Source organism: Aspergillus puulaauensis, chromosome 1 (assembly GCF_016861865.1).
Source record: "Aspergillus puulaauensis MK2 DNA, chromosome 1, nearly complete sequence".
NCBI lineage: Eukaryota > Fungi > Ascomycota > Eurotiomycetes > Eurotiales > Aspergillaceae > Aspergillus > Aspergillus puulaauensis.
In genome coordinates, this window is record NC_054857.1 from 4,144,319 (window position 1) to 4,171,795 (window position 27,477).

At 49.5% G+C, this 27,477-nt stretch overlaps 9 protein-coding genes and 1 non-coding gene across 10 annotated transcripts; 4 read left to right on the forward strand and 6 right to left on the reverse strand.

Annotated features, from left to right (window-relative positions):
* Positions 1–521: 521 nt before the first annotated feature.
* Positions 522–3,396, reverse strand: mrd1 (RNA-binding ribosome biosynthesis protein MRD1; the record flags this gene model as incomplete). The annotated part of the gene is made up of 4 exons (XM_041697753.1): positions 522–1,739; positions 1,797–2,069; positions 2,310–3,068; positions 3,169–3,396. The coding sequence occupies 4 exons, from the start codon at positions 3,394–3,396 to the stop codon at positions 522–524; spliced, it is 2,478 nt and encodes an 825-aa protein (XP_041551006.1).
* Positions 3,397–3,687: 291 nt separating this feature from the next.
* DYN2 (dynein light chain DYN2) lies at positions 3,688–4,283 on the forward strand (the record flags this gene model as incomplete). Its single annotated transcript, XM_041697754.1, has 7 exons — positions 3,688–3,718; positions 3,775–3,797; positions 3,848–3,881; positions 3,928–3,962; positions 4,013–4,039; positions 4,093–4,162; positions 4,219–4,283. The coding sequence occupies 7 exons, from the start codon at positions 3,688–3,690 to the stop codon at positions 4,281–4,283; spliced, it is 285 nt and encodes a 94-aa protein (XP_041551007.1).
* Positions 4,284–4,932: 649 nt separating this feature from the next.
* APUU_11642S (rhodopsin family protein) lies at positions 4,933–5,794 on the forward strand (the record flags this gene model as incomplete). The annotated part of the gene is made up of 6 exons (XM_041697755.1): positions 4,933–4,963; positions 5,086–5,139; positions 5,266–5,299; positions 5,353–5,377; positions 5,466–5,539; positions 5,593–5,794. The coding sequence occupies 6 exons, from the start codon at positions 4,933–4,935 to the stop codon at positions 5,792–5,794; spliced, it is 420 nt and encodes a 139-aa protein (XP_041551008.1).
* Positions 5,795–6,185: 391 nt separating this feature from the next.
* On the reverse strand, positions 6,186–8,383 carry APUU_11643A (sodium:solute symporter family protein; the record flags this gene model as incomplete). The annotated part of the gene is made up of 3 exons (XM_041697756.1): positions 6,186–7,948; positions 8,009–8,181; positions 8,232–8,383. 3 exons carry the CDS (start codon positions 8,381–8,383, stop codon positions 6,186–6,188), a joined length of 2,088 nt encoding a protein of 695 aa, XP_041551009.1.
* Positions 8,384–10,009: 1,626 nt separating this feature from the next.
* SBH1 (SEC61-beta family protein) lies at positions 10,010–10,582 on the reverse strand (the record flags this gene model as incomplete). The annotated part of the gene is made up of 3 exons (XM_041697757.1): positions 10,010–10,044; positions 10,112–10,448; positions 10,580–10,582. The coding sequence occupies 3 exons, from the start codon at positions 10,580–10,582 to the stop codon at positions 10,010–10,012; spliced, it is 375 nt and encodes a 124-aa protein (XP_041551010.1).
* A 754-nt stretch (positions 10,583–11,336) lies between these two features.
* Positions 11,337–12,540, reverse strand: APUU_11645A (uncharacterized protein; the record flags this gene model as incomplete). The annotated part of the gene is made up of 4 exons (XM_041697758.1): positions 11,337–11,630; positions 11,696–11,890; positions 11,949–12,387; positions 12,458–12,540. The coding sequence occupies 4 exons, from the start codon at positions 12,538–12,540 to the stop codon at positions 11,337–11,339; spliced, it is 1,011 nt and encodes a 336-aa protein (XP_041551011.1).
* A 3,346-nt stretch (positions 12,541–15,886) lies between these two features.
* POL30 (proliferating cell nuclear antigen) lies at positions 15,887–16,916 on the reverse strand (the record flags this gene model as incomplete). The annotated part of the gene is made up of 4 exons (XM_041697759.1): positions 15,887–16,251; positions 16,324–16,753; positions 16,821–16,861; position 16,916. Coding segments are annotated over 4 exons (837 nt in total).
* A 714-nt stretch (positions 16,917–17,630) lies between these two features.
* APUU_11647A (vezatin family protein) lies at positions 17,631–19,657 on the reverse strand (the record flags this gene model as incomplete). Its single annotated transcript, XM_041697760.1, has 4 exons — positions 17,631–18,750; positions 18,808–19,289; positions 19,349–19,548; positions 19,609–19,657. The coding sequence occupies 4 exons, from the start codon at positions 19,655–19,657 to the stop codon at positions 17,631–17,633; spliced, it is 1,851 nt and encodes a 616-aa protein (XP_041551013.1).
* Positions 19,658–20,765: 1,108 nt separating this feature from the next.
* Positions 20,766–20,869, forward strand: APUU_t10010S. The gene has a single exon. It is a non-coding gene; the product is annotated as a tRNA-Tyr (tRNA).
* A 503-nt stretch (positions 20,870–21,372) lies between these two features.
* Positions 21,373–24,416, forward strand: sha1 (putative calmodulin-binding protein Sha1; the record flags this gene model as incomplete). Its single annotated transcript, XM_041697761.1, has 2 exons — positions 21,373–23,971; positions 24,019–24,416. The coding sequence occupies 2 exons, from the start codon at positions 21,373–21,375 to the stop codon at positions 24,414–24,416; spliced, it is 2,997 nt and encodes a 998-aa protein (XP_041551014.1).
* Positions 24,417–27,477: the final 3,061 nt, after the last annotated feature.

A 27,477-nucleotide genomic window follows, 5' to 3' on the forward strand; every position in this document is an offset into this window, starting at 1 on the left:
TGAGGGAAACTAATGCAAGGGGCATCCAGGGGAGCACCATCCAGTCAACGTCCGTTCGGAGATTTTGCAATTCCGAAGATAGACGTTGATACCTACTGCAGAATCGGTGTAGATGAGCTGACGATAGAGGTATGAGTGGCAAAGACCGCTCCGCGGAATGCAGCAGATCAATCAACATTCGTGCATTGTCATGTATGAAGAATGTCGAGGGTATTACGAAAGGCAGGACCGGAATGTACGAGCACCCAGCTCGTAGCCCTAGGAGAATTTGGGATATCCAGGGTGCGAGCACCTAGTTGTAGAGGAGTTAAGGAGATATTGATATTGAAAGAGATCCCACGAAGATAGAAGTGGGATACAGGGTATCTGAGTTTCGGAAGCACGGAGTTGGCGGCACTTTGCAGGACGCGTATGTATGTAGGTACTTGACAGGAACGTGTCCGCTGCTTCTCTCCGGGATGCAAGGGATGATATCGCGCAGGTCAACCTGCTTTTGTACCTACCCACAGGGATAAGGGACTTTAGCTTTCCTCGTCCTGGGCCCCTACAGTGAATTTCTTGCGCCCGGCTCCCGTGAGCTTTTGGAGCTTGACCCTGTCCAGCTGCTCCCCTACCTTCTTTTCGATCCTCTCGATCTCCTGCTCCGGATCGACCGCCTCCTCGTTCGCGAATTCCAATACTAATCTTCTGCCAAGAAGATGCGTGTTCTTCAGCGCGTCCATGGCATTTTCCGCTTCGCGAGCGCTTACAAAGTCAGCAAAACCGAAACCACGAGCAGACCGGTCGAATTTCTGCGGAACCCGCACAGAACGAAGCTGGCCATACGCGCCAAAAAGCGACCTGATGTCTTTTTTCGTGGCCTGGAATGGCAAGTTCTTGATGATGATCTTGGTTCGTCGTGCAGCAATTTTCTTTGCTGTGTCATCGCGTCTTCTTTCCTCCGCTGCATCCATACCTTTATGAGATGCTCTAACTACCAGTGCGTGTCGGTCAAGGGTGTAGCCATTCATCACAGCAAGAGCAGCCTGGGCCTGGGCGTTCGTCTTAAAATCGGCAAAACCGAATCCCATGCTCAGTGTTTGGCCGGGGTTCTTAGGATCAGGTTTGAGCTTTATCCTAGCAGAAACAAAGCCATCCAGTGGCCGAAAAGCTTCTACTAAGGACTGATTAGTTGTAGAAAAGTTGAGGTTCTTGACGAATAGCGTCGCAGTGGCCAGGTTTTCTTCATCACCTTCGTCTGCTGCAAAAGTATCCGCAGTTGAAAAACCTTGAGAAACGGTTTTAGCTTCAGGCAGCGGCGCTTGCGGTGAGACATTTGCATCGAAGAGATTCTTTGGTGCTTTTTCTAGAAAAATAATTGAGTCTCCAAGTTTGCGGTATGCGAGACCTTTAAAAGCCTTCTGCGCTTCATCCGGTCGCGCAAATTCCACAACGGCTATAGTACCACTCGGGGGCATCAAGAGTCTGGTGAGTTTCCCGAAGGGTTCAAGCAGTTTGCGCAAGTCTTCACTCTTTGTGCCATACGAAAAGTTCTTTACGAGAATTGCCGTGTTTCCGCGCTCTCGCTCTTTGAAGGCGTCCAAATTTACGCCATTTGCTTTGAAGTAAGCTTTCGTCTCCTGGATTACATGAGTCTCAGCGTGGGCCTGCTTGACCGCAGCGTCTGCCGAGGTCGGATCCAACAGGTCAGCTTTGGAAACACCAATCCGCTCCGCCACCGAAGACATGACAGCATCCGCCTATATAGGTTAGCAAACGTTCACCTGTAGCAAAAAGAGGTCCCAGTGCGCTCTTACATTCATATACAGCGAATTCCAGCTAAATGTTGATGAGGATGCATCTTGCTTTCGCTTAATCTGCTTCTGTTTCTTCAACGGCAGCTTTGAGAGCTCATGGTCGTCCAGCTTGTATGTCTTCTTCAGTGAGGCCGGCAGTATATGTAATAATCGACCTTGGAAATGTTTTCCATCGAGGTTTTTGTACGCTTCAATAGCTGAGTCAGGGTCAGCATACTGGACATAGGCAAATCCCTTGCTGATGGTGGATCGAGTATCGAAAGCAACATGAATCTGGAGTCAATGAAACATTAGCAACCGTTTCGATGGAGGCTGACAAATTATAACAATTGAGGAAGCTGCTTTATCAGATAACGAGAGGCATCTACTAAAATTCTCTCTTCTGATTTCACATCATTTGCTTTTGCATCGGATGTCCCTATCAGGAGTATATCATCATTCAAGCAGGGGTTACACCATAAGGTGTAATGCGGGGAAATATGAAATAGTGAAGGGGGGAAAGAGTAATGTTACCTCTTCTATCTTGCCAAACGGCGAAAACAATGGCTCGAGATCAGACTCTCTCGTCTCATAGGACAAGTTTCTGATGAAAAGTCGTGCTGAAATGCGGATATTTTCGATGTTTGTGTCGACCTCCGCAGCTGTAGGCGCTTTTTCAGAGTCATTAACGGCTGGTTTCTCAGGACTCGGAGCATTGGGCATGTCAACATCAGAGTCAGCAGCCGGCTTATCGTCCACGGGTGCAGCGGGCTGCTCAAAAGCCACCTGCTCATCTTCGTCGAGGAGGCCCAGGAGACGACTTGTCTTCGACCGAAGCCAATCAGAGTCAGACGCAGGCGCCTGCGGCTGGTTCTCTTGCCGGGCCTCTTGCTCCTCTTCATCCTTCTCCGGTACAGGCTGAACATCCTCATCAGCTGTCGGTGAATGGCCAGCATTCTCTGAAGTATGTGAGCTCTCCCTCGGATCCTGACCCATTTTTGCCTTCTTCCTCTGGGCGTAGGTCAATTCCTCCTGGGTGTCACCATCAACTTCGGCAGGCTGCTCTTTTGAAGGTGAGTCCGTTTCAACCGGGGCAGGTATTTTATCATCATTCGCCCACGTTCTGGTTTTGGATGGTTGCTGAATCAAGGAAAGATACTCTTGCGTCTTGGGGTCCTGAGGGACATTTTCCCCATCGCGTTTACGCTTGAGAGTACTTCCGGTGGCATCACTAGGCAGTGTTCTACTGTTCTTGCCAGGTTTGTCTGCACCATGGGTAGGCTCTGAATCAATCTAGAATCATATTGGTCAGCTACAGGACCACCTTCAACGGTCAGCGAGCTCGACGGGGAAAACATAAGACAAAAGCAAATAGACAAAAAGGGAGACATACTGGCTTAGCAATATCTACTGAGATCTTAGACATCTTCATATATGTCTTATTGAAATAGGAGACAGCTTGTTGGGCCACCTCGGGGCTTTTGAAGCCCACGAAGCCAATTCTGCGTTTCGGCAGAACATGAGCATCCGTGACCTGGAAGCGAGTTGCAAAGTGTTTCTTGAGTTGGTCATTGGATAAAGTCGGCGGGAGGCCTGAGACAAACACTCTTGTGCTCTCCATGACTGAGTTTTGTGGCCTGTTCAATACCACTCAGTGGAACGAAAAGTTGCAACCAGAAAACTTTTTGGCGGCTTTTTTTTTCTGCTTTCATAGGACCAAAGGCGGTGAGAACGGTGGGTTGTGGTCTGTGCACGGGCACTCGCGCGGAGTTTCCAGTGCGCGCATCCAAACAGACGACCCATCTAAACCACGCCCGCTTGGATTAAAGATCTGAATCATTGCGGACTTTAGTCGTTACGGTCTTTTTCTCTTACTTTGATTGTATCGCCGATTGCGCTCACTCCTCTCAAAATGGCCTCCGAAAAGAAGGACAAGCTCGAGCGTAAGTGTCGGAATACCACACACGCTTCCCCATAAACCAACTAACGTCGATGCCAGCTCAAATTAAATCCGTCGACATGGTAAGGCGCTTCCATGCCAAGTGAATAAATTGATTCTCATGATGTGATAGTCGGAGGATATGCAGCAGGAGGCTGTCGAAGTTGGTATGGACTACTTAGTCGAACCAGGAGATTCAGGCTAATTGTTTAGCTATCGAGGCTATGGAAAAGTACCACATTGAGAAGGTATCTCATATTTTCCGCTGCATAATCAATTCGATGCTAATGGTGGCTAGGATATTGCTCAATACATCAAGAGAGAAGTCCGCGATCCCCGATATTCCTACGATAACTGGCGAATCTTACAAGGAAACAGTTTGACTCTCGCAAGGGTGCTACATGGCACTGTGTGGTCGGACGGAACTTTGGCAGCTTTGTCACACACGGTAATTGTCACCGCGCAAATGATACCAGACGTAAAGCATATGCTGACCCCGTCCAGAAACGAAGCATTTTATCTACTTCTATCTCGGTCACTGCGCCATCCTGCTCTTCAAGACACAATAGATTACAGCGGGTATCAGACCCATACACTACGGTGCGAACCAAAAATCACCCGTCCGAGCTCTCAAAATACCATGGCGTATGCCATTCCAATGCTCCCATACCACTTTGTCACGATTCCCCAGCCACAGCGAGAGGGTGTCTTGAAACCAGAGCACTTTATAGCTACCTCCGCGTGCTTTTTCTGTTACTAAATTTACTTTTCGGTGTTATTATTGGCAAAATAAATCTATCTGGAATCATACTCAAGAAAACTCCAGATCCAGCCGTATGCCTGCCACGTAAACACGTGCATAACCAATTCTTTACACTGCCAATTATTCCAATAGACTCCTATTAAGCTCTGCAGGTGAATAACCATGCCAAGTTCCATAAGAAAAGCCCAAGAAAATGGAATGGCACGTGCTCGCCGTGCCATGCAATCCTCATAATCAAACCCGCCAAGAGGCGCCTAAGCCACAGCGCCACACGTCAACACCTCCGTTTCCAGTTAAATAAGTGCTGCCTTCACCCTTTCACCACACCTGTGACAAGCCAATCCTCCGCCCATTCCTGGACTTCCAAAACTTTATAAATCAATACCAAGTACAATCCCAGGAAACCACCCTTCCTATCATCCAACTATCGCAGTCAGAACTCAGATCCAGCCAGCATGGCCATCTGTATCACCTTCGGGACGCATGGTTCGTTCCACCTTACTACTCCTAGCTGGATCCTTCGTCATAGCCCTCCACCGGTTTACGAACATCGGATGGCCCGATATCCACCACAATAGTTTTAGCAGCACATACTGACTAGTTCTTAGAGTTTACCTCCATGCTAGAGGGTTACGAGAATGTTAGAGCTTTTTGCTATAACTGTATGTCTTATTTATCCCTGTTTCGGAATCTACGGCCGCCCTTTCTGCGAGCGCATATGGACCCTGGCCCTCCGCCGCCGGTTCCTGGATCCAGCCACGATGACTAATTACTCTATACAATCATAGGTCAACATTACAATGGACGGTGTATAACCCGATGGTTTGTCTCCTGCTCTAAATTAAATAGCTGTGAAGCTAACATAATGAACACAGGCCGTTCTTCACAGTGTGCTTTATTGTATGACACCCACCTCTGGACTACCATCCCTCCTCCAAAACAGCAAAGGGCGAATGAAGGAAGATACTAACATGCCCTCGCATCGCAGCCTCTAATCCCAATGGCAATCCACAAATACAAGGAAGTCACCTGCTACACATGCCGATTCACCCAGGACTTACGGTAGGTCACCCTCCATCCTGTCATAGTCCAGCCCACTAACAAAAACGAAAAAGTGACCGCCCTGATATAACCCCAGAAACTCGGGCTCCGCCAAATGCAGGATATGGGCCGCAGCCGCCACCAAATGCGTATTTTGCCGGGCAACAGCAACAGCAACATCCGCCACCGCAAGGACAGGAGGGACAGCAAGTGCAAGGACCGCCTGTGGCGTCTGGAGCTACGTCTCCGCCTCCGCAGCAGTACGGGTATAAGTGATTGCAATTGGTGTTCACGTTCTCGATCATTATTCCTACAATGCCTTTATTTTTATTTTTTTGCTGCTTGATACTTCGGTTAAAGCATGGCTTGTTGAGTTTTGGGGCTGGGATTTTTCTTTCTCTTTTCTTTTTAATGTATTGTACCATTGACGATGGATCATTAATGACACTACTGCCTAATTGCTCAATCATAACAATCAAAGGACGGACATCATCTATTTGAGTACAATCAAGCCATCTCCTGTATGGCATCGTCAAGTCGTATCGACAAAACCATGAGGGGTATAAGTAATTAAACACATACAACAAGAACTACCCACCAAACAAACCGCACCGTCCAACATACATAATCAATAGAACAAGCGCTTCAAAACCAATACAACCCATAATCAATCAGCGTCCCGTTTAACAACGACTTTCTCAGTCGGCGTAGCAACTCCCGACGGTGTACTCTCCTCAACCTCAACCTCACTCCCACTCCTTCCCTCCAACGCAGCCCTCTTCCTCCCCATCGCATCAAGAGCCATAAGCCTCGCAGTGCGCACAATACTCTCCCTCCCCTCCCACAACGGGAAAATGATAACCCCAAATGCAGTCCCAAACAGCCAAATAATACCCACAACAATCCACCCCGTGAAGAACTTCCTGCTGAAGACATAACCCGAGCCATACATTGGGATCGGCCAGAGGAGGAGGAAGCAGATGACCATGCCGATGGTTAGCCCGCGGGACATAAAGGCCGCCTTGTTGAGTTTCTTGGTTTCCTCCTCTTCTTCTTCCTCTTGTCTCGGTGATGGATTCTCGCCGGGGACGAGTTCTAGGTCGATGTGTGCGGCGGCCGCGACGTCCGAGTCGTCGACTTTGCGGATTGCGCGCATGGACTCGTAGTCGTAGTTCTGGGGTCCGAAAAGGTACGTAATAACTGGGGAGAAAACGACAGGGCTGAGGAGGGCAGCGACATTTCCCGCGAGCATTGGGTAGTTCGCGCCGGTGGATTCCACAGTGAAGACACCATACTGTGTTTTTGTTGTGACGAGCCATGCGATTAGGGACATTGCGAGGCCAAGGACCGGTGATGCGGCGGCAGCGATCCAGTTCTGGCCTTTCCAGACGAGGGTCATGGCGCCTGGGAAAACGGCGGAGGAGATTATGACCCCCATGAGGAGGTAGAGGTAGCCCATGCCGATGCCGGCATAGTGGAGGCCTGTGGCAAAGGCGGCCATGATGATTGCGAAGACGATGCAGGAGAGATGGGAGATCCAGACGAGGCGCTTGCCCTTTGCGGAGGGGTTGAGGTAGGCTTGGTAGATGTCGTAGGTGAGGATTGAGGAGACGGCGATGAGCTGCGCAGAGAAGGCGGATGTGACGGCCATGAAGATCATGAGGGTTGTGCAGACCGCGCCGCTGTAGCCTAGGAGTTCGACAGAGGCAAAGGGGAGCACGAGGCCTGCGGTTACGTCTACTGAGGCGATGCGGCGGGTACCTTCAAGGGCGAGGGCGGATAGGCCCATTGTTGTTGCGCAAAGCCAGGGGATTGCGAACCAGCAGAGGCCGCCGATGACATACCCGGGGAAAGCGTGGACTGGATGCGCCGCAATAGCTTTGTTGTAGTATCCGTTGTCTAGGAAGACGGTGCCAAAGTTTCCAACGAGGTTGATAACCCAGAAAATGCCGCCGTTCTTGGACCTCATAGTCAAGTAACTTCCTTCGGCATTTCCCTCGACGGGGTTGCGCTGCGCAGCCTGGACCAGCAAGTCGTACACCTTTCCAGGAGAGCCGAGTCTGTCACTGGTGGCGTACGCGGAGAATGAGAATATGAAGATGATGACGACGATGACAACCGTGTGCATGTAGTCAGTAATGAAAGTGGCCTTGATACCACCAAAAAGTGTATAAAGCACCACGCCAATCGGTAGCAGGAAGCAGGCAGCAACCACTGGGACACCAGTCATGGTGTTCAGAACCGCAGCACCACCGGTAAGCAACATGGCAGTAACGAGGATGTTGGTCATCAAGCAAAAAATGATAAAGACTGCATGCACCGTGGTACCGTAGCGAGCGCGGATAGCTTCCAGGAAGGTATGTGCGTTGGGTGCACGTCTCTTGAGCTCGATGGCGAGCGTTGCAAACAAGATAATCTGGACAGTTGCGCCTATTCAAACTTGTCAATTTTGAACACTGGTTCATTGCCATGCCACTGTGAAGAACTAACCCGATGCATAGAAGAAAGGCCCAGAAGTACCGTACTGGTAGGCCACGGCGGACGATTGCAGAAGGGTAGCAGCCCAAGTCCAACTACTCACAACCGCTGAGGCTACCAACCCCGACTTGACGCTTCGACCGGCGGTGGAGAACATCTCAGATGTTATAACTTCATGCTGGTATCTGTTCATTGTTAACATTATTCAAATATCCCGTTGGGCCTGTAGCCATACCTCTTGAGAGCCCAGGTGATGAAGATCATCACCAGAGCGAAAGCAAACCCTAACCCAATGATAATACCATAACCAAACGCTTGAGAAAGGGGAGCTGTAAACGTGACAGTCTCGACGCCCGGTGCATCGGGGCCTGCAGTAACAGCAACCATGCTTGGATAGATCAGGGAAGGCAGGCTTATTGCAGCTAAGTAAAGGGCTACAGTCCCGAAAGTAGGTAGTCTGCAATAAGTATCACTCTTGGGACAGGAAATGCGGATATCAATGCAGGGCGAGTGGTTGATATGAAGCCATAAACCTCCGATCCCGCAAAGACAATAATCAAGCTCTTCATAGACAGCAGCGATAGTCAAGCAATGATTGTCAATGGCGATGATAAATAAGAATGATATACTGACCCCGGGTGCAAGCCCCAGCAGCCAGCGCTGATAAGGGCGCCCATGTTTCGTAATGCCCATCGAAGCTTGGCAATAGGGCTCCCATCGTTTCCACGGACGATTCCGCCAAATTCCTGCGAAAGAATAGCAATAAGCTCAGGCAGGCTGACTTAGATCCATATCGTTATCGTGGCCAGCGGGACGCAGTGCTGGTGGTTTGTTGTCATTGGCGAATCGCATTCTTATCAGCAAAGCTCGCGGCGCTTCTATTGGGCGGGAGAACAAGTTGATAAGCAAGTCCGGAGTACTCGGCCATGAAAGCTGTCACTATGAGCAGGAGGCGTAAACGGTCGAGATAACGGTGTTTACTCCAATCTCCCACTAATAATCGATAAGTGCATGCTCGGATTGTTTTGCATCTTCCCCACGGCTTACCCCCAACCCTGGCTCAAGCTCCCGCATCCGGAGTATAAGCTCGCTCCCATTCGATAGAATCATATATAACAAGAGGTATTCGAACAGCGCAACGCTATTCGGCTCAAAATCGCACGACCCCTGAGCCTTCTCCTCTGATACGCTTATCGTGGTTAGCTAGCTAGTTAGTCCGGCCATCGCTTATGTCACCTGGTCTAGGGAACCTACATATCCTTCTAGATTTCGGAAGATACCTGGATGCACAAATGGCGGGGCCCCAGCTAGGAGGTTCGTTGGAATCAGGGCGTGCTTATCCAGGCTTTTCATGTTTCTAGCTGCTGCATGGCTACCTAGACCCGTGGCGTGGCCAATCGTAGGTACGTTTCAATCCTAGAGTTAAGAGACACACCACTGATATACATCGATCTGTGAGCCGATAGCGAAGAAGAGATCCCCTTGATTCGTGCGTTAGGACTACATCGTGCCGAGATCCTTAGTTGGCGAAACTAGTATAATATACAGATGCATTGTTCCCAATTGTAACTAACTTGACTGACTCTGCATTGACTTTATGCGATACCGAGCACCGAATGCAAACAAAAAAATAATAATATTCAACGCAAAACCCATACTGCAGACGGGTATTGGCTCTAAAAGCACTCCAGCAAGGAAAAATTCGGGGCAGGTGGTTTCGAGGAACTGTACATCCCAGGCTCGCCGGCGCATGGAACGAAACAGAGTAGAGTAACGGGGTATATGATTTTCGAAGGTTCAGAAATGTTCGAGGGTTTATTTCGCGCTCCTCGGAAGTCGATGAGTTGCGGAACGGCCGGTATATTCATCGAGCAAGTAATTGCAGTTCAACAATCCTGAACCGAGACCATACTGCTAGAATGAACGTCCAGTATCCTTTCTGCACACATCAAGCTCAGTCTTCCCCGAGACGAGACGGCGAAGTAGGCGATATGTCGGTTACAACTGCGCAATTTACGAGGAGAACTTGCGGGTGATCTTGGCAATGACTGAAGCGAACACACAGGTCAGTCTTCAATCAAATCAAGCTTAGATCTCATAGAGGGAAACACATACCATGGAGACCAACAACGGAGAAGATGAAGCCTAAGCTGAGAACCAACACGACAACAGGGTCAACCCTCAGACCAGGGCTCTCATCCGTGTACAGCTTCAGCATGGTGCTAGAGGAGCCACCAGCACCGGCGGAGCGGGTCGAGCTAGGGCGGACATTGCGGAGAGACTCCTTGTGGTCGGCGGCCGCGCGGCGACGCAAAGCAGCGCGAGGACCACCAGGAGGAGTGGGAGAAGAAGGGCGGTTGACCGAGGAGGCGGAGGCGGCGGCGCCAGTGGACTTGGAATCCGGGCCAGACTCAGCACCAGAGGTCAGAGGGGAAGCAGCGCGAGGGGATGCCTAGAGAGGAGAGGTCATGTTAGCTATATTGACTCAATTGAGGCCGCATAGGGGCGAATCGCAGATGAATTCGCTCCGAAATATGAAGTGGCTGCTTCGAGGATCGAGGATCGACAAAAAGGGTCACCCACCATTGTGAGACGAAGTGAAATGAGCGGGTAGAGCAGAGAGCGAAGGTCGATATAAATTACAGAAATAAAGTTGAGAAGCAGAAGAAATTTTTGGCTGAGAAGACAAGGAGAGAAAGGGCGTGAAGAGAAGAGTCGAAGTTAAGAACTGGTGAGGTGAGGTCTGGAGTCGTCGAAAGGACACGATCACTTTCACTGGCCGGGTATCGTCACGTATTGTCATTTTTCGGTCCCCCGGCTCACTCAGCCAATAAAATTCCATTATTTTACATCCACTTTGTAATTACATTTCACCTTCTGCCAGGCGGGCAAATCGATGGCTTTCTCAGACTAATGAGCAAATTGATGCGCTACATAATTGAAGTGAACCAAATACGAATATAAGTTAAATTCCAAGTGAATATGGTGACATTCATAGGTGAATGAACTATTATAAAAGTAACTACAGGAAATATCGAATATGGTCGTGATAGTGGGGCATGAATGTAGCTAGATAACCGCAGCATAGAGATATTCATCAAGCAGACGCTATGGGTACTTTGAACTGACATATGAAAGAATCAAGGAATAAAATAAACAACCCAGACTGTATAGATAGTAAGCAGTCATAACAAAACCCGAGTAATGTAGGAAAAGGTATCATGTTGTAAATGTTCGAAAGACGCCCTAGCTCAATATTCCCGTCGAGACACGGCCAATTAGGCAACATATATATATCGACCCAATAAACAACAGCCAGTCGAGGCGAACGGGCCCTCGTTCAATCAATCATCATTCGGCCGGGCATCACTTGGCCGTCAACGGCCGTCAACTCGGTAGAATTTTTCTCTGCCTCCTTGTCCTTCTTTTTCTTGTTGATGTGAGGTTTTAACCCCTTGTTGAAGTTGTGCATGCATATACAAGCATTGACGATGGTCATCACAATTAGAATTAGAGTGATAACAGCGAAGAATGTCAGAGACCGACGAGCTGGCGTATAGTCATTTTCGGTTGCTGGCTGATACATGCGAACCAACTTGAACAGGAAGTACGCCATAGCCGCAAAATAAAGGAGCTATCATTATATCAGTAAGCCGCTTCAATAGCTTCAACATCGGGCGCGCAGAGGGGGCGGCTTACAATAATTGCGATCATTCCTAACGAACTCTCACGTCGCACGAAGAATGCCGCGGCGAGAAGAATCAGGATCGTTACTGGCACAGCGGCCGTGGTAAGGGCAAACTCGCTATCTTTCCTTATCGTAACGATGACAAGGAATTGGACGGTAAATCCAAGGAAGAAAAAGAAATCGAACTTGAGGAGGGCGATGTAAATCTAGCCATGTATCAGTATTCAGGTAAATTACTGAATGTGTAAATTCAATCCCACATACCTGGTACGTCAAATATCGACGCTTCATACGTAAATCGGCACTGATATGCTTGTAGATTGACCACGCAAATTCATCATATAGCTTCCAGGCGACAATTATCATCAGTAATGAACCCATGGCCACAACGATTGGAATGATGATTAGAAACGGTTGAGTTTGCTCCCAGATATTCGGGTTGATAACATCGTTGTCTGTCAAAACCCCCACGGCTTCCTTGATTTGCTGTACCTGCACGGCACCGTAGACCAATAACCCGACATTGCAGAAACACAGCCCGATGACTTGAATGGTGTTCTTGAGTCGAAGCGCATCATATACAAGCAGCAATTCGTATATGAATCCGAAACTGTACAGGGCCAGGAAAGTGGGTATCGTTTTTGATGAGGTCACGATTTCGGCCTCAGGTTCGAGTTGGATTTGGAAATTTGCGAAGACATAACTATAGCATCGAACCCCTAGCATCAGCCTCAAGGATCAAGTACGGGAATCACTTCCATGACATAACATACCATTCTAGTGCAAGTGTGATAATTGTTTGTACTAAGGCGACGATGGCGAATGACCATGTCCACATGGTATTTGGTTTGTACATTTTCTTTTTCGGCGGTGGTGGAGTCACATTTATGTATCCTTCTCTCGCGCGAAAACCTCCGTGCTCTCGCCTGAAAGTCGGATCGAACGACCCGCCGAAGAGCGAGGCTCTCGATGTGTTGGAATAAATCTTGACGAATTGCTCCGTTACGGAGCTGGTGTCGTTCGGGAATTCGTTCAGGGAGTGACGGTGTAGTATGGCGGTTTACCACCGCGGAGGTGGTAAGCAGGCCGGCAGCGTGAATTCGATTCGAAGGTTGGGCGCTGTCGTCCCACGGCCGCCTCCTCGAGGTGGCTTCGCTTTTCGAAGCCTTTTCGAGGTCAAGACAAGTCAGATTGCGAACGGACCGACAAGCACCGAGGGGACGGATCCCCAGCGATCGTATAAGCCGCAATAAAGCCCCCTAGAATCGACCGACAGACCGGAGATGGGGCGAGTTGAAGAAGGGAGGGCGATCGCAGAAAGGGTTTCGAGAAGAAGATGACTTAGATTTCCTCAGGCTCCAGGGAGTGCTCAAGATTGCCAAGCCGCCTGTGACACGCGGTGGTTTGTCGGGCGGGGAGGCTCACATGGATCGTCAAGGCGATGCCGGGCGAGGGAGGTGGACTGGTGGTGGAAAACCAGCAAAAGGTTGAAGACGAAGCGAGCGACGGAAAACGAATGAATCTCGAGGCCAGAAAGAATGAAGGAGATCGACCGACACGCGGCGGAATTGAGCGCTGGGACCAAGAACAACAGAGGGAATGAGGGAAAAGCGGACAAAAAATGAAGACAATCAAATTCAAAGGTTCCAAAACTGGGGGACGCGAAACAGCGGGAGACTCCGGTAATTTCCAGGCCAGCCCAGGGTGCCTGGCAGTCAACCGTGGTTTAAGGAGCAGAGGAGCCGGTGGGACTCCCAGGCACTGGGCTGCTTTACGTGGTCCTGAGTCCAGACTGTTGACAGCTAACGGTGGCCTTTTCCTCTTTCTCCCTCTGCCTCCAGCTCTTCATTAATTAATTATCCCGCCATTCTTCTAAAAATACTCCTTGTGCTCGGTCTTATCCCGTCCCCCCAACGACACGGCTCGCAGCTTATCCAGCAGCCAAGGGCACTTGTTTCTCGTAGACACCGTTTCCTGTGCTATGGCCGCGGACTCTCTCCCAGCCTTGTCATGGTCGTCTTCATTCCAGCCCTAAAGCCGAACCAAATCATGATCTTCACCCGGAAACAACGTGGATTTCATTATTTTTGTCACTACGGCCTGCACGTTGATGATTGCTACTATTTTGTTGATCTTGAACCATGATCGTCGCATTAGCAACACGCTCGCTATTTATAGGTGCTCTCCTGCAGCCCGCGAGGCACAAGTCCCTGCAGGAATTCGATAATTGATGGTCATAGAGGTGGAATGCGAGGACAAGATTTACAGCTATTTGTCCACAGACCACAATATTATGCAAATGTCAAAACAATTGGGAAGGCCGTTCGGCCGTCCACAATTGTCCACAGTGACCCGTACTCTGTGGTGCAATCGAATCTCAGGTATGGGGGTCAACACAGTAAATCGACCAATCTTGCGCCAGCGAAACAGCCAAGAACTCCGCCTCGTCTTCGCCCAATAGCTCGAGCCTCGATACCAGTCTGAAATCACAGACGTAAGAAGGACCGTGGCCGAGTCCAGACCACGCGTAATCAAACCTCATCTCGGTTGCCGTGGAGTGTGGCGGTGTTGAAACACGCAAGCCACTTTGTGCCGTGCAGGGCTGGGAGGAGTGGCTTCTGTGGTGGGAACATCGTTTGATGTAGAACCCTGCGATCGGAAAGGGTCCATATAGTAAGGGGGCTACTAGCAGTATCACTCTGTGCCCTGTGGATACTCAACAATGGGATTTATTCAGGCGTATTTTAAGGGTTGTTATCCGTTTAACTCTGGTCGCGTGCGTAAATCCTTTCAAGATCTATAGAACCAAGACAACTGTAGCATTTCTGTAAGTTCTGCGAATACATACAAACTCGTAAACCATGCAGTGTCTCAAAAGCACCTCAGACATCATCTACTCGAAATAACTGGCCGCATGATTGGGTTACTTTGGACCTGTCGAGTGAAGAGATCCCATGCGAGCAATCTTATTGCACAATTGCTCCACCCCACGGAAGCTGAACCCTGCATCCCTCCTTGGATAGGCAAACTTGAGTATGATTTCAGGCCTGATAATATCATTGGCAGACGCGCAACGAGCAAGCAATTGCTTTCAGGTCAGCTCCCCGCAAAACAAGTTGAAATCGAAACAACAATGCCTGTTGTTCTACACTTCACGTGACCAACTCATCCTCCTCCCAGCCCACCTAAGTAAGCGGTGAACCCACCATCACGGTGACACAGAAACAAAAAAAAAACCGCAAAAACACCTCCTCTTCTTTTCTTCTCCCAAGCGCCATCCCCCCAATGCTGCGTTTCTTTGCTACACACGACAGGATGCTCGCCGTCCTGTCACCGGCATGACACCCCGCATCATCCGGTTCAACCCCCTGCAAATGAGAAATTCGGAGGAATCTTCAACCCACCAACCCGCCTCTTTTTCCTCGTTGAGGAAGAGGGGCTGGTACAACCCGCAAGGGTCTGGTGTGAGCACATCTGCAATTGGCATCAGAAACATCGGGGCCGTGGAAATTTTTTTTCTTGCGGATTTCCCCTTGGGAGAGTCGTTGCGAAGATTGTGTGTGTCCCCTTCCCGGGGCCCGACACTTTAGTGCAATACGCAGCATGCCGCGCCAGCTACCGCTACTAGCTGGTATATGTGGTATCATTCGATTCCGATTATTCTGGGGGGATGGCGCTTCACTTCCTTTTTTTTCCAGGTTAGTTTTTTCTTCTCTGCCCTTTAGGCGAGAATCGTCTAGTGGGTGCTGGAAGGAGCTGTTTTTGTGGCCTTGCTAATTTGTTGGGTCTGGGGCGTGAGTCCCTTAGGATTGTTGGGTGAGGGAGATGGTCGAATCTGCTTTCGGGTGTAAGGCGATTGGGGATTTGATGTCGGAAGATACCGTGGATGGATACTCGCTCGCATCATGCAAAATAATTAAGGTGTCGGACTAGTTTACGAATCAGACTTAAAAACTCGATTGGTAGTTGACCAAGTAACGCGTAACACCGTCAATCGCTTGATATCTAGAATGGATATTATGGTAGAAGACTTCCTCAGCAGGATAACGTCAAACATCCAGGAGTATTTTGAGACAGTAGAAAAGAAAAAGAAAAAGAAAAAAGTAAACAAGGAGAGGTATGTAATCATTTCCACCTTGATGCATCCCTTTCGTGATCATAATGGTTCAGTTCATATCACCCCGGGCCGCACTCACTCCTCATCACCGATCTGTTGCAAGTTCCATTGGTACACATTCTTCGCTTTCATAGTCCTTAGGGTGGATTTGGTGAACACTTACCTTGGGTGCGAGGTAGAACCTCAGGTGGCCACTTCCGAGGCCATACTCGACGAGAAGAGGAACTTCCTGGGAGAGCGAGAGGCTCACTGTGCTGGAAAGGTTTGTGGCCTTACAGAAGTTGACAAGGTACTTAAGGGAGAATGTGAGGGCAACAGGTTCACTGAGAACAATCGAGACGTTCTGGTCAGGCTTATCAACGCTTGTGTGCTGGCGGATGGTGACCGAACCGCTGCCGATGTCACCGGAGCAGGAGAATTTGACGCCTTCCTTTGTTGCTTCGATCACAACTGAATAACGCCAGTCAGTCACAGCCCAACAATAATTGGGTTTACGCTACAAATCGAAGAGAAGTCACGCACCGGATTCAGAAAGAGCATTGAGATCTCTGCAGATCCGTTGGAATTCCGCTGAGGGCATCTCCACTGTAGCAGCGTACTCTGTTTCGGGGATAGCCAAGTGCTCTTGGTCAATGTCCATCAGCTTGATGTCGTATTCGCTCAGCCTGTCCGTCTCGGCACTCTCAAACATCAAATTAACGACATCTGGAGAGTCGTCCGCCTTCAGAGTCAAGATATCTTCATTCTGAGCAGCGCGGAGGACCTTGGTCAAGGAGACGAGGTCGATACCGATAGGAATGTTGCGGTCACAGCGGTAGGGGGAGAACCCTTCAGCCTTCAGAAGCATGGACACAAGGGCAACGTGGGAGTTGTCCATGGCCTGAAGGGCGATTCCGGAGTCATTGCAATCGAAGTTGCAGTACTGTACGAGGTCTTTAATGGCGTCGACGACCTAAATGGTGGGGAGCTTGGTGAGCAACTGATCAGGAAACACGATCCTTGATTGGGCTGATACATACGCGCTTGAGCAGACTGGCTTGTTCTAGGCGGGCTTCCAACACTGTTCTCCTGGTTAAACAGGCCTCAATCTAATATTCCGCTCCCAGCTACTTACTCTTGAGGACTGTGGTGTTGAGTGAGGATGCGGTGAAGGCGGGGTTGAGCGATTGAGAGGAGATGAAGGAAGCGGAGATCGATTAATTCTGGATAGAAGAAGGAATTGTCAGATACGTTTTATCGAAAAGGTAGACTGTTGTCAGGAACTCACAAGTAATATGCGAGAGAATTGAGTGGTGAAAGAGCTGGAGGGGGGAAATGTCAAGCAAGGCCAGAGATGTTCGCGTTCTGGTGGGTCGTGTAGGCCTCACGCGTCGTGTTAATTTGACCAATTTGGGCTTAGCTCGGCAGCACCGTGTTCAGCTCCAGCCTTAGAACTATGGCTGGGAGGGGGTCGCCTTGGAAAAAGAGAGCATTCAGTATTAAACAATTGTTTATTGATAGTATATACTGAGGCGGTAATAATAGTGACACCAAGGAAACCTGTCATCCCATTTTCCCACAACAAAACGCCGAATAATAATAAGGTACAGTGGATAAGGTATTTTACAAAACGAAATCCAAAGTATCCAACCCGAATCATAGAATGTACCAGACAAATGAGAAAGAAAATAAATATAAGAAAGACCTTCAACGCCAGGCTCCAGCCAAATCTATACGGTCGGGGTATCAATCACGAGTTGGGAACGAGCGATGGAAGAGTTCTAAGTCAAGGTATATGCGGAGAAAAAGCGAAAATAAATCGGCTTCGTGCAGAGAGAACCGGGCAGTGTTCAGAGACTTGTAACCCGTTTTGATTGTACGGTTCGAGGCCGCTGCTTGATCACCATTTCGAGCTCTTTCAACATGTGAGTATTGGCGTCTGTCCGATCCCTCGCAGCAGCCTGTTTAGCTCGGTCTTCTTTCACCCGCGCAATGCGCTCTTCTCGCGTCAGGGACTGCCGCTTGTTCTTTCGCGCTGGAAGGGCGACAGCCTCAAAGATCTCTTCGGCGTCGTCAATATTGTAGTTTATACCCGAAACTGGCCGGCTCTCGCCAGTCAAGGCTTTCAGAGCCTCGGATGGACTACCTTCTACCGCAGTAGTGCCTCCCAGGCTGGGTGTAGGTGATAAGGGGAAAAGTCCACTGGGCGGCCGTGAGCGAGATGCATTGGACTCCTTGTCCAGACTCGTGAGACTAGCCTTGCCGGCTTCCCATTCCTGTAGTAAGCCCTTGATATCGGTTCCGATGGATTCATACTGAGCCAAGAGTGACGCTTCTAGCTCACTGGTGTCAGTACGATCTAAATCGCTTGTAGATGCTTCCTTGAAAATGTGCATCTTTGCGTGAAGGGCACGAATCCCCTGCGAAAGCGAGTTCAGTTTCCGAAACTGGGAACGAAGGCGTTCTTTGCCTGGAGAAGCCGTTGGGCGTGGCGATGCTGGAATAGCATCGGCCGTACTATCTTCTTCGTTGAGAATACGAGTCATCCTTTGCATGCTGTCGCCAGTTATTGTTGTCAGATTTCGCATCTGGTCAACCGCGGTGCTCCATCTCGTAATATCGGAACCGCCTCCGTCTGCTCCGAGAGCCAAAAGAGAGCAAAGGATGCTCTTTCTGACGAGATATAGCCGCCCAAAAAGCGTTCGAAGGCCTCTCAAGGAAAACTGGTCTTCTGTTTCTCGATCAGCAAACGCGGTTTCAACCTCCGCCAGTTCTTCTGGTGAAATGTCATAAATATCGTAATATTTGGCGAGGTTGGAGCTGTCTGTTAATGGTTCCAGTGTATGCTGCGCCTGGATATAGTGGCCTAGCATGGAATAGAAGCATTCGGATACAGTGCGACGAAGTCTCAGACACCGCCGGACCTGAGTCTGGTCTTCAAGTCTACTTATCGGTGGCAGTGGTGTACTTCTATTGGCAGGTTAGCACACCACTTTCAGTAGATGTATGTATATGGGGAATACTTGCATGCGGTAGCCTCTCGACACCAATTCAACCTCTTGTATGAACACTACTGATGCGGACGCCGCGGAATCAAATGCCTGGGCATTCCCAATTAAATGGACAGCTGCATCGACAGCTTGATGTCGCAAGTACTTGAGCCATTGGCGTTTGGCAAAGGCATAAAACAACATCCCCAGCACCGGGACTAGCACTAATAAAACGCCGACTTTTCGAGGATTGATGCTCGTTCCCGTCCGAGGTCGGCTCCAGTGTAATAACCAAGCAATCGAGAATGAGGTCGAGGCCGTCACGAACGCACCTTGTAGGCCAAACGTCGTAGAAATTGTAGGGAGGTCTGTTGGAGCCGTATTGGACAGAACGTCATTGGCGGATGTGTAGGAGGGGGCACTATGTTCGTTCAATAACTGCGAGGCGACAATCACATAACCAAATTGTTCCAGGAACCTCTCGTTGTCATTCCGGCCAAGACGCGCGTTCAAGACCGACTAAGAGTCATCATTAGCACCTATATCCTTGACGGTATATTGTTGCTATGTAAACATACAGCGCAGACATCGTATAACCGTCCCAATGCGGCCGTTTGTCGTGAGGCCTTGAGGTTCAGGGGTTTTGGAAGTTTGTTTCGTATACGCGTCTGGAATCGTGACGCTCCTCGGGGCGCGAAGTCGGCCGTGGTTGAATCAGACAAGTCGTCTCCATTCTCAGGCTCTTTAACGGTCCAGTCTGGGTCGTGTTCACCTTCTCCTAAACACCCAAACGTCAGTCCCATTCGGTCCGAAAGCGATTGGCAATAGACAAACAAACCTCGTAGATATTCAGCCAGGGGCGAATTCTCATAAACCAGAGCTTCCATGACTTGTGCTCATTCCGTGTGATTTGTCAACGGCTGAGGCGTCCTTGTGATTTCGGAGCGGACTTGCGTTAAACGAGCAGGCGGTATACAGGTACGTGGTAGGGGCAACGGGTGACGTGATGAGGAGTTGTATCTTGTCGAGAGATTATTGAAAGCAACGTGCTACTTCAGGGCCATCTCTTTGAACTCCTGAACGAGACGCTACTGACTACCAAAAAGGAGCAGATGCCGAAATTAAGGAAATCAAGCGAGGAGGCTCGGTGACTATGCGGGCAAAAATAGGGATGTTATTTCAAGCAGGATCAGAGGCTGCAGGGTGCAAATTACACTGGTCGGTGAATATGCAGGGCAGAATTAAATGCAGAGGGCCACGTTGGATATCAGTTGGCCGGCTGGCGGCTTGTCTGGGGAAAGGGAGAGGGAATCAGTGGTGGGATCACAGGTCTTAACGGCCTGGCCGGAGCTACTGCTGGTAAGAGTAACGGCTCGGGCTCAACGACTGGGCGACTCGCCCCACTATTCATCTCTAGATACTCCGAGCATCCAGGGCAGAACCACGGATAACGCAAGACTTATGATGAGAATCGTCGGGGTTGATGTTTGTTTGGCCAGATACTCTGGTGATGTTTCCGCCTCCGTGGTGGGCCGAGGTCCCAACCGCTCTGATCTTCAGGTGTTCGTAACAGAGTCCCTCGGATCCAGGTACAGTATAAGGTTTGTTTCAGCATGATACGCGGGGCAGGGCAACTTGAACTCTTCAGGTTCAGGGCCAAATTGGTCCCTTGGTTACCTCAACAAAAAAGTGCTGCTGTATCCTGGAGAAGACCCCCTCTGCAGTGATATATATATAATTTGTAGCCATGGCCCCTCCTGAACTGGACTGTCGAACTAACCAGGATATGTCGCTTTAATCGACCTTCTACGGACAGGGTAGTTTTGCTCGCGTGCATCAACTCGCAAGGACGAGTCTACCCCTCCGTCGTAAAAACATGGTAATGACGATCGATAAGGATTCAACGTCGCGTCAGTGAAGAATAACAACACTGGTATGATATGGCTGACATATGGTGCCTTATCATTCCAAATAATTCCCCGGTAGTCATAACAACCCCCGATGGTCTAGTTGGATATGGCGTTCGGCTGTAATATCACGTGGTACATCAGTACTTCTTTGTAACCGAAAGGTCGCCGGCTCGATTCCGGCTCGGGGGAGTTATATTTTTCATCTTTTTTGCCCCTCCTATGTACATTATTTATAAGTGCTGAGTTTTTAACATCTGGCAAATGTATCAACATAGTTCACATAATAGGAACGGCTCTCCCTGTTGCAACCTGGCTGTCAACTTGTATGTGCTGGAGCGCGTAATTCACAGAATCAGTGAAGCGGACCTTCATGCCTCCGGCATGTTGTACTGGTTGCCCCGTGCAACCAGTCGTGCAGCCAAACCGTCAACACCGCGTCTTGTCTCGCTGCGGGCAGACAATTGAACTTCAATTTTGCGTAGCAGTTCACAAACTATATTTTCCACCGTTTGTCTCAGTTTTAAATTCTTCTACTGTACTTTGCTTAGATACACTTCCTCGAACATACGTTACATAATTGTGTATTAAGTCCAATTGTCCCACCCTTACTCTTGGTCGTCCGTTCGGCACCATTCCAGACTGGCTGTACAAAACCTACAAAGTCCGACCACACATGACAGGTTGATAGAAAAATGTCCAGCTTACTGCAAGAAGTTGGAACACCTTGTCCCCGACGGTCGAGAGGCTCCAGAGCCAGCGAAGAAAGCGGCAACGGAAGTGATTCATTCGACAGCCTGTGGGACGATGGCGCCGGAGATTACGACGACACGAGGAGCCTCGAGTTCACAACCGAAATCCGACCTCCAATTCTGACTGGAGCCAAACCGAAACGACGCGCAAAGACCAATACATCTTTCACCATACACAGCGACCAGGATGAGAAACCTGCACAAACAGCGGATAGACCGAAGAACCTCAAACCGGCTATCAGTACCACGACTCGCAAATCGTCCCTGCTTGCACAGCCAGCGCAAAGATTCCGTCCTAGAGTCAGCTTTGCTCCTAGCCCACTCAAACATTCACAGCAGAGGGATGAGGTTGAGCCTAAAAAGCGAAGCACGGGGCCGAACGCCCAGAGGAACAATGACCTCCTCAAGCGGATCAGTGGAAACACAGACGAGGCCATTGTTAAAGATGCGTTAAAGAAGGACGTACGACGAAACACCGTCTACATACCCCCGGAGGACACAACGGTGGCTAGCGTGTTCATGGGACTCTTTAGCCCGCTAAAGTCCAACAAACTCGAAGATTATACATCAGAGAATACCCAGGTCGGCAGCCTTGAATCTCAGATCGCGAGGAAAAACCAAGCGAAACGGCTCGCTGCGTCGTCTCCCGGTCGTGCTGCCCTGCAACCAAGCTCGAAGATCGCTCAAGAGACGGCGGTCAGGTCTGACATACCCGGGCGAAATGGAGGCAAGGAGAATTTACCCCCCGGAATGGCTGTGATTGAGGTCAACGGAAAGAAGCTCTCGCCGACTACACAGAGCAAGGACGTAGGCAACAAATTGGGTCAATCAAAGCCGGCAAGAGATGGGCCGGGCACACCCCCCCGTGCAAATGGCTCTACCAAGCCTCTTGCGACGAGAACGGTCAATAAACCTGTGAAGAGGGTTGCTAGCCACGTCTCCCGCAAGAAAGGAGTTTCGGATATCACTGAAAAGACGCGATCACTGGATATTGGAACCAAGAGCCCAGCTACAAGGGGATCTACCTTGTCAAACTCCTTGAAATATTCAAGATCGGTAATGAGCTCAACCGAACGCAATAGCTTGAAGCGTCTCAACCACCAGTACCCACTGGCTTCAGGAGCTATTACGAACCCGGCAATGTACGATGACAATTGGCTTTCACACCAGGAGGTGATATTGACCCAGTTGATTAATGGGCTTTTTGGGAACACAGACAGCTGTAATCCGGATGAGCCCGCCATACTCCGACACGAGTTCCTCCTGCTTTACCAGGGGGCTTATTTCACCAATCTATACAAAAGACTCCAGGCGTCACTGATGTACGGTGCCTTATCAATACCCCAGAATATTGTCCTCAAAAATAGTCGACTTCGGCAGGACTTGGGAATGAAGCGCAGGTTTATCGATATTTGGCTTCAGACTTACGAGCCGAATGCTCTTAGGGCTGCACTAGAGACAGTCACCGGGAGGGTAATTCCAGCCACCACGATAAGTTCAAGCAATTTTAACATATCAACGGATGGAGTTTCCTCACAGAAAGAGAGAGCTTCGACGAGGCGACTTGAAAAATTCTTGGACGCATTCCTTGTGCAGAATCAGGATATGGATCGGAATAGCAACGAGTTCAGTACGGACGACCGCGAGACTTTGGCTGCTGCGTATCGTCGAACTGTTCACCGCAGCATTATGCTCGTCATTCTTTTGGACAAGGCTAGGGAATGCTCGGAGACCTCATTTTCTCGCTGTCTGTTCCTCTCCTCATCGCCATACAAGTCTTCTCTTGCGGTGCTCCAGGCATTGACTCGATTTTTACTACCATCTTGCGGAGATGTTGGCAAAGCCGTTGCACAAATTGACTGCCAATTAACCTACGAGCAGCGCCCACTCGGAGAGTATGAGTATAAGATATCTAATCTTGCTGTTGACCTGAGGGATGGTGTGCGACTGACCAGGGTCGTGGAGTTGCTTCTCTATCCAACATCCTCGGATGACTGCCAGTGGCCACTTTCCCGACGACTCAAGTTCCCCTGTCTGGGCCGTGCAGTGAAGGTGTTCAACGTGAAAACTGCTTTGGATGCGTTGGCCTCCACGGATGAGGGTAGACAGCTTGTCAGCAACATCCGTGCTGCAGAAATCGTCGATGGGCATCGTGAAAAGACGATTGCACTGTTATGGGGCCTTGTTAGCAATTGGGGTCTATCCGGTTTGGTTGACTTGAGTGATTTGAATGAGGAAATTAGCCAGCTGAGGAAGAGAGCTGTACTACCAAACGAACCTGGAAGTCCAGAGGCAACACTCGAACATGCTGGACCCGATGAGCCCACTGTGCTTCTCAAGCAATGGGCCTCGCTTGTGACCCAGCTGAGAGGTCTAGATCCCGAAAACCTCAATGCGAACCTAGCCGACGGCACAGTCTACGAGTGTATCTTGGATGAATACGAAAGGTACATCCTGGCCTCCAGCCAGGACTCCGCGTCAACAGAAAGGAAGACTACCGTAGAAGATCGTCTACGGATGCTAGGGTGCAGTACACAATTCAGTTAGTCCGCCCTCCGCACCAAATTGAACCATAGCTAACAGTTACAGTCAACATTGTCTCTCCGAGTTCCAAACCTAGCATTCTAAACTCCAATTCCACAACCGGAGCCCTCGCCTTCCTTTGCTCCAGACTCCTCCCAGTTGCTAAACGTGTCCGCGCAACGCTGGTGCTCCAAAACGCATGGCGACGCGTCCTCGACCACCGAGAGATTCAGAAACGGATAATGGCAAGGGACGTTGCGCGGCAATGCGCAGCAGTCGTGCAGACTCGGAATCAGATCATCTGGGCAAAGGGTGTCATAGTGCATTGGTGGAGACTCAACAAGACCAGACGGAGAAAGAGAGCAAGAGCGACTGCTACAACAATTCCCATGACAAAGATGATGACGAAAGCGAGGATACATGGCAGGAAATCTACCAAGATTCCCCTGCGTTGCGGGAATTAAATCACCCAATAATCTTTTGTTTTGTATGTGTCTGATGGGTGCATTGGTTGGGTATTGACATTCATTTTGGCATTCATGGTGTTTATCTCTTTTGCTTGACTTCATACTCTCACTTCATACTCTTTCCTTTTGTTACTCTAGAGTACCCTGCATGCATGAAACAGACCGAACAACTGGTGCAGTTCTATTTTGATCCTTCTTGTCTACCTAGCATGTAGATCAAGATGAGCTGGGCCCTGTGACAGCAGCGCTCCTCCACACTGCCGTCATTGAACATTAGGGCCCTTCTGCAGTTTTCAAATAAGAGCACAGAATCGACGACCCCGACAAGGGTATACGTAGTCACCCCAGCCCCAAAATCGAGAGCCTTGAACCCTGACTCGTCCCCAGACACGTTTCAGATCATGCATGGTCCCCGTCACAATCTGCACCTCTCCAGGTTGACGCAGCGGTATACACCATCCGTCCCTACGGCGGGCGGAGTATGTTTCTACAATCTAACTTACATGTCCATCGGGCGCTAGGTACCCGCATATCAGGGAGCAGATCTCAAGCAATCAAGCCTTCCTCGGCGCAGTACAGAGAATAGTCTACAGGATATCTGACGCAGCTGCCTACTGCAATACAGCATATGGGATTCAAGTTTGATTTATCATTGGTGTTGATTGGAGTGTATATTTAGATAGCATACGGCATAATAAGCAATAGGCATTGCTTGCATTGCCACACCGTTAGTGCCCGAATCGAAGATGCCTAGGTGGGTGGGGGGAGTGCGAAAGAAGCACCGCGCCGGCGGGTAAAACTGGTGCCTTCTACTCCGTACAGGATCCGGATTACAAACGAAGTGGCCAGTGAATTTCCGACATGACTGTATCCGTGACGAAGTCATATCGGCAGTTGACGGGTGGGATGGTTGTTCCTTGTTGGCGACTGCTGGTTGGTTAAGTACAGATGACATCATCGGGTTGAGACGGTGAGCGAGTGATGGAGGCGATGATACCCATGTGGTCATGCCCAGCCAGGCGGCCCAAGTACACCGTCGTACTCCGTAAGTGGGATTCCGGACGAGGAAACTGGTGTTGCTTTTGGACGATTTGATTGATTGATTGTTTCCTGTGTAAGGCTGGGAGTGCGAGTGGGAGTGTCATCATCGGTCTCCAGTCATACTCAGTCCACTGTTCGTTTCAGTGTCCACAGTTGTCGCAATACAGAGTAAGTAAGTTAAGTAATGCGCTTACAAAAGTGCGCACTTACCGTAAGTATGCGATTACTATTAGCATATGATTACCTTATATCATCATATTGTTCCTCCAAGTCCACGTCGGAGAATGCCCGGCCAAGCTGGCCAAGGCTCTGGTACTGTTGGAGTACGAAGACTGGCCCGCCTGCATGTAGTCATATTCCGTAAAAGTAGGGTTGGCATGACTCAATTCCGGCCCTCGTTGGGTAGATAACTAGTAGATACCCGCGGCTGGTGTGTATTTTCGTGCTATTTCTCGGGTAAATTCGAATCTAGACAGGCATACAGGCAGACAGGCAGGGTCTTGCTTGTCTTGTCTTGCTTTGGCGCGCTGCACCCCGTTCCGTTACCCCAAGTTTCTCTTGCGCACATGCCTGGCTGCTCGATCGGGCGGACACGGTACAGAACGTAAGCCTAGTTGTAATTTGTAGTGTAAACAAAAACTCAAACAAGGACAGGGACTTAGTATTAGCCCTGCCGGTCGGACGTTGGTGTATGACATATGACATATAGGGCTCTCGGGGTATAGCCGTTGGATATGCGACATCCCAGGAACGTTTCGGCCCCCTGTACTGTTTTGACATGGTGGACTCGGCGCAATGTGATGTATTAGTATAGGATTATATTTTCGATGAGCTGTGATGTGATGGGAAAGGCGTTAGTTAGGGTTGTATGTAATGGATGGAGTTGGATGGGTTTGTGCTCATTCTTGCTTCAACAAGTTTATTCTTGGGAGATTATAGAGGTGCTATTGCATTGTTTCAACTGCTTGATCGAGTCGTGTTTTGATCTGATAGATGGTCTTGACCTCATCATGCTCGCCGTCATCGTCGCAGGTATATTTTCAGACCTTCGATCTTGTTTCGTTAAGCCGTGTCATTATTGCGACAAGTGGAGTTTCGACGGATGTATCAGATACTCTGTGCCTACTGGTCAACGGGCTATGGAAAGTAATGAAATAAGTTGGAAGGCTTTATTAATTGCTTACATTGGATATCAATCGATGTATATTTTGATCGCTGAAGAGGGCATTCCAGCTCCAGGACCTTCGAGACGATACTTAGTAGTATAGAGTACAACCGTTGAGTCACAAGGCCCAATTGGTTGATCTTGATAGCAGACGTGAACAGGTTCTCCCTGGGCAGTCGAGTTATGGATATGGTAACCTGAATATTGGTAGGGTGGGAGTATACTGACCCCTGACCCTGGGCTTTTGTGGGGAATACAGTGCAGGTGTAACGATCCAACCATTGACCGGGACGTAGTATTGTATAGTCTAGTATGCTATATATCGACTGAACGAGCAGGTGACGTTGTCCTGTGCTCCGTTCCTTACTGTACGTCCACCACACCCTCGCACTCACCGTTCATTCACAGCAACTCCGCATTATCAAAGTCTAGGCCGTCGTCAAGGCATACCACGCCAAGACTGCTCGCTCGTCAATCGTCATTACTCAGTTATCTCAGGCTCTGCTTCGAATTAGTCAACGTGTTATTGAACAAAAATAGCCCAGATAAGAAAAGCCAGGGGGACTGGTCAGGGGTCCTGCAAGGATCATCAATCGACATCAAAAGCGGCAATTGTAGAAGCTTGGCATATTTCCGTCTCGCGCCGAGCGCACCATCCATATCTTTCTTGGATTATTGAATCTTATTAGTTACTATCCTGGTGCCTGCGGCTTGATTGCTGTCACAACACCAAGAATTCGGCAGCGTATGACCGGTGGCTTGGACGAGTTGGGCGGAGAGCGCCAAGAGAGGATTGCGAACCAGCCACGTCGATCCGGTCTGACTTGAGCAAGGGAAGATTCTTCGGAGTTG